This window comes from Telmatherina bonti (assembly GCF_933228915.1).
Source record: "Telmatherina bonti genome assembly, chromosome: 9".
NCBI lineage: Eukaryota > Metazoa > Chordata > Actinopteri > Atheriniformes > Telmatherinidae > Telmatherina > Telmatherina bonti.
In genome coordinates, this window is record NC_136627.1 from 22149290 (window position 1) to 22161795 (window position 12506).

General features: G+C 37.8%; 1 protein-coding gene across 1 annotated transcript in view; it reads right to left on the reverse strand.

The window, feature by feature from the left end:
- Positions 1–12506, reverse strand: part of cbl (Cbl proto-oncogene, E3 ubiquitin protein ligase) — a gene marked incomplete at both ends in the record, with an annotated part of 37641 nt that overhangs the window by 8351 nt on the left and 16784 nt on the right. The window contains 4 exons of the mRNA XM_079246460.1: positions 517–654; positions 1931–2052; positions 4624–4780; positions 5762–5908. Of these exons, the coding sequence (XP_079102586.1) occupies positions 517–654; positions 1931–2052; positions 4624–4780; positions 5762–5908 (564 nt within the window). The remainder of the gene's footprint in view (positions 1–516; positions 655–1930; positions 2053–4623; positions 4781–5761; positions 5909–12506) is intronic.

Below are 12506 nucleotides of genomic sequence, written 5' to 3' on the forward strand. Positions count from 1 at the left end.
CAGTAATGAAAGCATCTGTTCAGTCCATTCATTTGATACGAGTTGATGCATTTACAGTGCGTGACTATTTTACAAATAGCTCAGACACGGTAATTACTACTTGATAAATGTTTTGTAGATCTAGGCGATACATTTACAGGCATTCCCAGCTTAGATCAGCATTTGATTACAGGTTGGGATGGGCCAAAAATAGCTTTCATTAAACAAAAGGAATCAACGCTGGCAATAAAGGTTGAGTTTCATGCCAGCCAGCTGAACCACTGACTGGGACATTAAAAGTCAACACTGCTAGCTCTAGTTAAGATGAGAGTGAAATGATGGAAACAAGCAAGATGATATGCCGGCATTGGCTTGGAGCAGAGAGGTAGACTCAAGCACAGAATGCAAAATACGGTTGCTGAGACATACTTTGTAGAAACATGATGCAAGAAAAAGAGAATTCCTACTAAAGAAGTGCACTGATTAAAGACCACAAACATCTATAAGTTAGCCAAACCAAAAGACCAGTTCACTTACAATCCTTCCCTGAATCCATCTATGAGGGCCTGGAAGAGGGGTTTATTATGGGGAATAGTTTGGAGGATATTTCCATCTGCCGTCACGTAGCCGATAGCCCACTGGCCTAGTCGTGTGCAGCTCAGTCGAAAGATGTAACTAAAGAGGGATGAGAAGACGGTGAAAGTGTATTGAAGAATCAGACTTTCAAAAAAGTTATTAAATATTTTGGCTGCAAAGGAGCCTGAAAAACAGGTAAACAAGAACATATTTAAGTATTCTTAACTTTAATCAAGTTATTAAAAAACAAATGTATAGGCTGAAATAGACACAGATACACCCTCTTGTTGGGAAACCAGGTCAAAATGAGTTAAAACTTTATTTTAATCAAGTGGTACATCAAAGGTAGAAAAAGCAACCTATTCAGATAAAAGGGAACACAAACATTCAGATGCATAAAATATATCAGATGTTCACTAAAAGTTTAAAAACACTGACCCATTCAAAATGAATGGATCAGCGTTGACAAGTATTTTACATACATACATACATACATACATACATGTTGTATATTCCAGAAGTAGATCTAAAAAATTGAAATCGTAGCTCGAGCTACTGCAGCATTAAAGGTAAACTAGAGGCACTAGGATGTGACTGCTGTGGCCAAGAAAATAACTAAGTACACAAATCAACTGCATCCAAAACAGAATAATAAAGCCCTTTTGGTGACCGCGTCAGTGCTGGGCATCGGTGATACCAACAGCATTCCTTTCACAGCAAACTCTAATTTAAAGTGTCAAAATCCTGCACACAGACTGAGCAGCGACAGCTTGGATGTCAACGTGGCCCTACACAGGCCAGGCTTGAAAAGTGACATCAGCTCTGAGTGTACAATCATGCCATTGATGCAAGGTACCAGTGCCAAGCTGCCCTAGGCTCTTAGCACAAAGTCCAATCCACCCACCCCCACCCCCACACCCACCCACACCCACACACACACACACACACACACACACACACACACACACAAATGCAGAAATGTTATGTGAATTTGGCAATGAAATTGAAATTGTGTTTTTATAAACATGTAAAACCAAACCTTGAAAATCAACAAACTTGGATCATCTTATGAGCAGGAAAATAAAGGGGTTCCGAGAAATTCTACAACCCTTATAGTCACTTATGGAAACATACACGGATGATTGCGCATTGCATTCTAATAACAAAGAAGGAAGTCGGTTTCTTGCTGCAAAAAAAACTTGTGCTAATAGAAGCGGATGAAAGATGCAAAGAGATGATGGGAGGTCAACCGATCGAACAACAGAATGAATTTGGATCGCACTGTATTGGCAAATATGCATTCACAGTTACACTGAAGCACTCAGGTTAAGAAATAGCAAATTTTTTCATATTTTGTGTTATCGTTAAGTCACACCTGCCAGGCTTGTGGATGAACTTCTGCAGCCGAGCTTTGACCTCATCGTAGGTGAGAAAGGCCATGTACCCCGGGTGAGTAACTGCCAAGCTGTTCCAGTTCCGCAGCAGGGATGACCAAGGCTACCCACGCACACACACACATACACACACACACACACACACACACACACACACACACAAGAAAGAGAAAATGAGTCATCAGATGTGTGAGTGAATGGACACAGTAATCACGATGCAAGCTGAGCAATGGAGAAATACTGTATTTTGCATCATGGGGGAATGACGTTCAAACTGCTTACTGAACGTCAGAGTTATAGTCTGATCTAAGCTGGATCAGACTGGGTTTAATGACAGGTTGAGCATAACACTTAAAACAGCACGAAACTTATTTGGCTCCCGCTGAAAGCAAAGAACGAGGCGAGTTAGAAACTAGCAGACTGCCTCTAATGCTGTTCATGAAGACGGCAAGTCAGCTTTGTAGGTGCTCTTGTTCTCCTCTTAAAGACTTGCTGACCCTACAAAACAAACTTCAGAATGTAATTCATAGTACTCCATAACACACAGACTGAGATCGGGTGTGAGTAGGTGGTTCTGCAAACTATTCTTCCCAGTATGTCCGGTGTTAAAGGAAGTAGAATTTACACATACGTCACTGAGGCTAAGCCGCACAATTAATGAGGTGCAAAAAGGTGAGGGAGACTTTTAAGTCCCCCTTGGTGTGAAAAAATATATGCGCTCTTGCAGATTTAAAAACTAATGCAGAGTATTTATAGTTTTTGCACTCAGGAAGTGACAAGCTTAAACTGCCTGCCTCTGCTGAATGTGTTGCACCTCATTTCTTTTTAATACCTTTACAGAATACTTGGCTTAATATGTACAAGTACCATGAGTAATGCACAGTGACTGCAAATGCGTTTTTTTGTTGTTTTTTTCGCCGCCGAATGCAGTTAGGTCATTAACTTAGAGGAGATCATCTCTATGCAAAGCAAATTTTTACATATATATGCATAGTGAATTATAGTCACCTCCATTTTATTCAGAAAAAAGTACAGCAACAAGACAACTCAGAGCCTTCTAATGTTATAGCAAAACAAAGGAGAAAAAAGAAAGAAAGAAAATAAAAAGTCAGCTGCATAGCAAGGATAGAGCCCAAAATGGCCACACACTTGCTTCCTCTTCTGTGTTTGAGGACATTTAGAGGAGGACTTTTTGTTTGAGGGAGTGTCACATCGGAAATGTCTGTAATCTGTTTAGGCTTCATTAAGCCTGTCAGGGCCTTGCACACTAGTAGCAAGGGGATAATGTCACACAGGGAATAAACAGATGCTGCTGCATACCAGATATGTTGTAGTAGCTTTAGATAAATACAATTAAAACGTGCTGAGTTTGGTTTGCTCATGAGATACAAGTTGCCTTTCATGCAGAATTAAAATACTTTGCACTAAATAACACATACACACACAAGTTATGATTCATAAACCTGCTCAATGCTCTCCCCTTACTCTACTATTTTTAAAAAGTCATTTTTTTTTATTATTGCTTTTTGTTTTCTGTTGCAACTTCATTTTCCACTAATGAGGCAGAGTTTCTAAGTACTGTTTGGACCTGTCCTCTATAAATACATGGAGGTTTAGTTTCATGTGTGTTCAGGAAATTTGGCTGGCATTTAGTTTTTTTTCACCTCTACATGATTCCTAGCACACAGGCAGTGCGCTCCATCAATCACAAGATTCAGTCTAGCGCTTGCCAAAAAATTCATCAAGTGATGAAGAAGCAATATTCTACAACCTAAACCTGAAAGTGTAGCACAGACGTTTCTGTGTATGAAACTTTCTAACATCCAGTCCAGAGGAAAGAAAACAAGTTTTGACAGGAAAAAAAGAGTTGAAATAATTGTAAAACAAACAGCAAAAAAAAAACCTAACTAAAAAAAATATAAACACTAAAACTAACAAAGAAACTAATACAACAAAAACTAAATCAGTATTTTGACAATTTTTCAATTAGTTCTTCAACACTAGTATTTTTAAATTAATACCCATTATAATGTCTAAAAATGATCCGACAGCCTTGTCAGGTTGCTGTACGTAGTGGCTCATAACAGTTATAAAGTTTTATATGAATTCTTAATCCCAAAAATTATTTTTTTTTTAATCTCACAATTACTCTTGTGTTCAACTGCACAGTGGAGAGGATACAGTAACTTTTGCTGCATGACAAAGGAAACATTCAACTTCAGCCCAGTGTGAAAAAAGATGTTGCTGACTGATAAAAGTTCATGACGTGCTGCTCAAACAAAATTAGTCTCCCACACTAAAACTAACCAGTCCGAACCTTTCAGATCCCCCACCTCCATTAATCTCATCGTCCCCCGCGCCCACCGCGCTACCATGGGGAGCCGAGCATTTAGCTGCTCTGCCCCACATCGCTCAAATCCAAGGTCAAAACACACCTGTTCAAACTGGCATACTCTCTGTAACGTTTCCCACTGTCTCTGGTTATTATCATTGTTTTATGTATCTTTTATTTATCTATGTTATTATTGAACTACTCTTTGTAAGGTGACCTTGGCGCCCACAAATAAAATGTATTATTATTAAATACTTCATACTTATATTTTTCACATCAATGTTGACTTGCTGTATATCAACCAAGAAGAAAACAACTGGGCAAAAAATAACTGCTGCTTACCTGGAACAACCTGGTGAAGATGTCAAACTCAAAGACTGAGATGTAGTCGTTGCAGGTAAGGTCTATAGTGGACTTAAGGGCCATAGCTTCCAGTCCAGAGCTGATGGGATGAAACTCATGAAGAGACTGTCGGAATACCTTCCAAGGCACAATGGTTCTGTAACAAAGGAAACAAATCACATGATACAATCCCCTAGGGGTTGAAAAAAGAAAAAAAAAAAACCTCAGCAATTCTTTTCAATGAATCTAAATACAAGCCAGTTTTGAACAATAATGTCCAGTGCATGAACGACTTAAGGTAGTGCAGCAGTTATGAAGTTTTGGGCTCTCTGTCCCTTGAGCATATCAAAGGCACTTATCTCAGCTTTGTCTGCATCTAATATATTTGAGATACAGATGAGAATTCTACTTCCAGTACGGTGAAAATATTCTAATGATTCATGTGTGAAGAAAACAACATGCTATAGTGTTCAAGCTATTTTAGGAGTCCCAATACAGCTTTAAAGGTTAAGGGACTTGTATACAAAAGCAACGTGGTCTTTTAAATGACTGCATGATATGCAAATAGACACATTTCAGTGCACATACGTCAGCATTTGCAAAACCATGAAATGCAAATGATATAACTGCTTTACCACTCATTTTTGGGAAAGCCAACTATTCAAATGGTCTTGACTTGTATGGTAGTTTTGAATACTTTCGGTTGTGTGCACACACTTCGTGAATCATTTAAATGCATGTGAGTGTATTATTTCCCCACACTGACTTAAGCAGACAAACCAACTTTCATTTAAGAAAAGTCTGTTTTTTGTGAAGGAGAAGCTGAAATGTTGATTCAGTGTTCATGCTGTATGCTACGTTAGTTTGAACTCATTTTAATTTGGTTTGTGACAAACTGTAACTCAAATTAAAATGAAATGCATCCAGCAGCCTCTTAAGCTCTGCTTGATGCTCCATTCATTTGATTTAGGTCTGATGAAACTAAGAAACATCTGAAACCTGCAGGATAGTGGATCAGAGTTGTCCAACCTAACTGTACAAGATGATGCCAGTGTGACACAACTGGTGTATTACAGTAGTATATGCATTAAATAAAAAGCAAAGACAAACAAAAAGCCTCATATATATTAGTGCTTACTTGTCCCCGAAGGCGCGCCTCCAGAACTCGGCAGCATCGGCTTTGGTGATGCGGAAATTGTCTCCCTGAAACAGACCGCTGGGGAAGATGGCCTTCAGCTCGGCCAGCATGTGGCTGAAGATCAGTGACAGTTTGGTAAGATTTCGCCTGTAAAAGCAAAGAAATATTTGATTTTTAAAATCCCTATATTGTTGTTAGAAGGTCATTAAAACTCTCAAGAAAAGCAGAACGGCTTGAGAAAGTTAAACCCATTGCAAATGTTAATTTTAATGTTAAAAACAGTGGAATGAATTTACTAATTGCCTGCAACATAAAGCAGTCTGTTCACCTGATTATGATTTGATGAAAAAAAACTCAGCCTTTTCTCTCGGGGATGAGGTACCAACACAAATTAGGCAAAGCAGAACCAATATGTATGTTCAACTATAAATAATGTCTATTTAGCGCTGCTGGCTCAGTCATGCGTGGCAATGCAAAAAGTCCATGTGATGCGATGTGGCTGACTTTTGGGTGATGTGTAAATCAAATCCCCACAGTGATGCTGTACACAAATATGTTAAATGGTGACAGTGATACTTCTTGGCTTCCACATAAAAAGTTAATCTGCCAGTAAATACACCTACGTTCTCCCCTCACACTAATTCCAAATGAGCAGAAGGAACACGTCAGCCACCAGGAATGATGACTCCACTTTAACATCAAGCCTCTCGCGCATCCTTTCTAAGTTCTCTTGATTTTTCTTCATTTATTTGTCAGCTGGTTTCTGCATCTCTTCCTTTTCAGAGGGGATGCACAACACTTGCATCATCCTGCAATCAGCGCTGATGACAACTTTAGGAGGTAACTTTGGGCAGTAGTGTAAACTGGGTGTCCAGACCAAAACAACTTATTTCTTCCAGGATTAAACTGATCCCTGTGCTGATGTTTGGTTTAAACAACTGCGTCAAACTTTGACTGCATTTAGTTGGGATTCTTTGATAAAAGGTTTTACCCTTGTTTTGCTAGTTTCCATCTCAAGTAGAGAAATTGTTACAGTTACATAAGACTTTTTATTATTATTCTATATGAGCAAACTCATGGCTTCCCCAGTTATATACACACATGACACTTTATTCATTTTGCATCTTAATTACACATGAGCCCATTGTTGAAAGCACATTTCCATACAAATTAGAGCTGGGTTAAAAAAAAAAAAAAAAAAAAAAAAGTCAGATCTTTGCAGAATATACATTCAGTCCAACATCAGTTTCTCCAACTTATGGCATAACTTGCTCATAATAACTTTGTTTCTGAACACTTGATGACACATCAGAAGCTTCATATAAAAGGAGGATTAACAGTTTTTAGTGAATTATGTTAACAGCTGTAAGAAGGCTGCAATATGCCCCAAACCAACATCTCTTGTGGAAATGAGACCAAATTTGGATTTTTGTATTCACCATTGCAGTACATTTTCACTTTCAACTATTTAGAAGCCTCTTGTCGCTCATGTTAGCAGCTAAAGCTAAGACCGTAGAGTTCATGCTCTCCACTATATTCAACCTTTTTTTAAACAAGGGACATTGACACACACATATGCATTCTGAAATAAATCTAATATTGAATTAGTAAAGGTAGGCAATAATCTTTTGAATACAAAATTTCAGAGGTACATTTAGATGCATCTTACCATATTAGTTATTCATTTACTGTCCAATATCTGGTTTTGATGGTCATGTAAATGGGCACAGTGCTTATCAAAAATATATGTGAATATTTTTTATATAAAAGAAAAATTGGTTATAATTATATAAATATCGGCACATCAATCAGCGTTGAATTATATTTAGTCAAAAGCTAATTGAATCAGGACTATTAGTGGTGAAACCCTGCCCTGATAAAGAATAGTTTCTCTTCAATAAGCTGATGATGGAAAGTCAAACTAAGAAAGCTTTAGGGTTATTACAGTATTATAGCAGGTAATAAAGAAGTCATACTTAATGTAGTCTTTCTGTTTGACTTTTAACCCCAATGAAAATGGTCCTCAACAGCTTCTTTGAGAAAAGGAAAAAAAACAAAAAAAGCAGCAATGCTCTAGGAGATGCGTGTTCAGTGTGACAGAGAGGTACAGTAAAGGCTATGGCATTATGAAAATGTGACTCAGCTGTGAAAGGGTGGTCAAGAAGCACCAAGGACAGGAAATGACTGAGGAGAAGGAGATGAGGGGGGTGACACAATAAGGAAGCCGAAAAGAGAACAAAAAGGAAGATCATAAAGTGAGAGAGGGTCTAGGAAATGAGAATCCTCACTTATGCTGGGAAAGACATGATTTAAAAGGCAGCTCAGGGGGAGACTGTGGCTGGCTGCCGTGTGGGGTGAATTGACATGCACGAGAGAGCGAGCCATGAAAGTGCTGCTACGCTGCAGCTGCCCCACACCACAGTACACACCCTATGAGTGGGGTGAGTGACAGGGTGGAAAAAGTGAATGAGGATGGAGAATCAAGTGAAAAGATGGATGAATAAGATTAGTGTATTCCGACGGCCTGCATCAGGAAAACAAACTGTTGAATGAAACACACACAAACTGTACAAAGAAAGAGGTGTTTGATATTAACACCCGCTTTAAAGTAAATAATCCTCCAACAGTGAAGATTTGTGTAAATGGATGTCTCATTTTTTTTGAAGTGCTCGTTTCACTTAAAATCTACAACACAGACTGCAAGTCGGATTCAGCAACATTTGTTGTGTTTGAAGTCGAGGCTACACTCATTAGTGGTGTGTATTGGCAAATGAGACCCTCGGCTAGTCTCAGTAATTCCCTAAAGAACTTGTAAGGGTTTTGTCAATCTTATAAAATCCAAGTGTTTGTGATGGTGCACTTCTGTGTGAGCTCTAATTCTTCAGCTTCCTGGCTGTGTCGGCACACTGAGCCTTAAAGCTGCTTTCATTCATTTCCCACCATCGATCTCACAACTGTGCGATTTCATCCAAGTTACAACAACCTGCCTTGTGTTCTGCTTTAATCTACAATATATGCAGATGAAACCGTTTTTTCCTCTCCATCACTCACACGTTATTTCCTTGTTTAGATTAGCTTGCCAATTTATTAATTTATTCATCCACAGATTACGTGGTTACGTTGTAGTTCTGTGGGAAGAAGCTACAAAGAAATCCCATCCAGTTGAGCTAATCTAACAGTAGTCTCCAGGAAAAATGTCAACTGAATGAGAGGAAACATTTTGCAAAACAAAAAAAAAACAAAACAAAAAAAAAAAAAACACATTCTGTGCAGATGGACAAACTACAGTAGAATTCTTTTTTTAATCTGAATAATCTTTAGTTATTCTCAGATAGACATAATTTTAGCGCGCAGCACACTCACAACCTTCAAAATGTCAAAAACATCTGAATACAGTTTATGATCAAAAATTTAAATAAATAAATGAATATAATTGAGAAAGAGGTTCTTAACCTCAATGGGACTTTCCTGGTAAAGGAATTTATTAAAAAAAAAAAAAAAAAAAAAAAAATGCAAAGATGGTTCCAAAAAAAGGATACTGGTTAATCAACTTTTCACTGAAAAGTTAAGCTACAGCTAATCCTTCTTAGAGTTGTCAATGAACTGTTACTTCTGGTTAAATTTCCAACCTGGACATTTTTGCAAAGTTAAACAGTATTTTGGTTTGATTAACATCTCAGTATTTAAAAATCTAATGGCACCAGTTATGTTGGCGACGCCGAGTATAAATTAAGATAAAATGCTTTTAAAATAAAACTGTTCTACATCTCCATAAGTGACATTATGACAGCAACGCCACAGTGACTCCAATGTAGCCATTCCATTACTTTTCCACCAGCACTGCTAAACTGTGCATTAAAGGGACACAAAGAACTCAAAGCTAACTTACAAAATCATTTTGCCTTTTAGCTCTTACTAATGCTTGGAAATGAAATTATATAATCTTTAAGTCTATTGAATATTTATTCAAATCATACATTATAACACATAAAAAACAGTTAATGAAAAACAGTCAAATGCCTTATGAAGCCAAGCACAGGAAGCTTTACAGGAAGTAGAATTTTGCAACTACTCAACGAAAAAAAAAAGAAAAAAAAAAAAAAAAAAAAAGAGGTACATTTGCTGGCTGAGAATAAACTCCTGAAAATACTTTTTAGGCCCCAAAGCCACAGTATTCAGTTAACACAATTACCCACATACACACACACAGATTTGGTGCAATGACATGCGAAGTTATGGGATGTCTGACTAAGAAACAGGGGGAATGTGAAAGCAAACAGATGAGTGTCCCAGTTGTCTCACGCACAAGATCTGCACCACCAATGTGACTCTGTGGTGCTTTTTGTGCATTTGACAGAAGATTTACTGATTAATTTAAAGAGCGACAGTGAACTTATGACGTCACAATTATTACGGATTTTATTTATTTATTTATTTTTTAAGGTAACTACAACCCTTTTGAAGTCTCCAGTCAGCAGCATAATAAAAAAAAGCTATGGTATAATGTATGGAGATATGTTTCTATTCTAGGTTCAAAATTTTTGTGCTTTGTTTAAATGTCCCTAAAGGTTTTTATTGCCTTGTTTCACTTTGTACAGTCAACGTGATGTTTAAAGAGACAACACTACAGCGTCATGGGTACATAATAGTTAAGTTAAATAGAGGCTTCGCATATTACGTGGAAAAGATTCACCACCAAAAAGGTTAATCTAAACTGTTGCAATAAACAAAGTGTTGAGTATTCATTATTCCACAAAATTTCCATGATAGTGACAGCTTTAGTAATTGTACAGAACAAACTGATGACTGTTAAACTCATCTCAGCCCCTCTCTGTCCTTGTCCTTTTCCATCCTACAATAGCAGCTCTGTACTGTGTGTATACTGGGAAGTGGCCAACACTTCAATAGCCAGCCCCTACAACTGTTACTGCTATTTAAGCTGCTGTGCCAACAGTGACAATGCAAAGCGAATGGGTTACTACCACACTGAGTGGTTTGGTGACCCAAAGACATTGTCATGTCTTCTGTCCACTTTTTTGAACAGTGTCTCACTGTCATCCTTTACCGTGATCACAGCAAAAAAAAAAAGAAGAAAAAAAAAACGAAAAAAAAAACATACCCTTTTTTTCAGAACACTAGGTTTTTGTCCTCCTTCCCCCTCATGCTGTACAGCGACCTCTGACCTTGCAGCTGGCTGCTCCCTTCCTGTTTCCTGCTGATTCTGATAAAGTAGCGCAGCTAGCCGGGGAGCACCGCACTGCGCTCATACACCGCTGCACAGCCAGTACAGGTCAGCCTTACAGGACAAGATCCTGTGTGGACTGGTAAAGCCACAAGTAGCTGCAATATTTTCATGCAGCTGTATTATCTTTACTGCTCAGGATGAAAAAGGAAATTGAGCCAGAAAACAAAGCTACCACAGAAGTTTATTCATTCCTCTATTTGAAACACTTTGTGTGAAGCTAAATGATGATAGTTACACTGTGAGATGAACAATATAGAATCCTGTTCATTAGTGGTATTTTACTAAATCCAGTGTTATTTTATATAAACCAAAGGCTTTAAAGGGTATAACTGAATTAGGATCAATACACTTTAAGGGAAAAATGCACATCTATACATCTAAAATGTTCTAACTTTAATATTAGTTTACCACAGAATAGTTTTAACAGACACTGTTAATGACGTCCAATTTGTTCAAGAAGAACAAATGAAATCTAGTGCAACTAAAATAGTGATGCTTTGAGTGCCAGTGGTATATTTTATAGTTCTGCTGCTGATTCTAAATGCAAAGAGGCAAATAATCAGCCGGTTGAGGCCACTTGCACAATGCTTTTTCCAACTTATGGTTTTGTGATATCATCAATAAGTCACATTGTGAATATGCACTGCAAAATACTGGCATGTCACCACAATATGAATTTACAAGATTTGGTGTCAGAAATGATTCAATGTTGGAAATGTTTCAGGGAATATCAACGCCCCTAAAAACTAAAGCACAGCATGGTCCATCCTGACATTCTATCATTCTGAGACTGCTCGGCTCGGTAATGCCATACTACAACCCATACTACTGACTTCCAATGACTGAGATCATGGTTTGGCCCATTTCAGATAACATGACTAATTTGGGGAACATGACGGAGAACACCCACTTATTTCAATCTAGCTTCATATTTCTGACATAAAATGTAGTGAATGGCTACACAAAGTACGTTTTTTCATAAATATTTTGTGCTTGTATTACTTTCCATTTAGCTTTATTTATCATTTCATCAATTCTACTCTCCAGAACTGGCTTCATTTCAGATCTCCATCAGGAAACGGCCATGACTGCACAACACACACCCATCCAGCACCAAACTTGAGCAATGATCCAAACATACTCAAAGTTACTTACACAACTCTTGAATAAACAGAACAAAAAAGCAGCTGCTATTGGGAAAAATAGCTTAAATGTGTTTTATTCTAATACAACCAGTTGAGTAAAAATAGTCAATTAGAAAATATTCAGATTTCTATAAAAGAGAAATGAAAAACAGTCTAACTTAACCTTTAGCTCAGTTCTTTCAATAGCAATATGACAGTACATTTCTGAGCTCTTTGACCTGTGTGATTGCAGAAGGCAGAGGAAAGACTGGGTAGTTGCATCACTTTAATCAACTTAATCTAATAGTGTGGGAACTGCATGAGCTAGCTGCTCAGTGATCGTTCGGGAATGTAAATAACCATCGTACCCCATTCT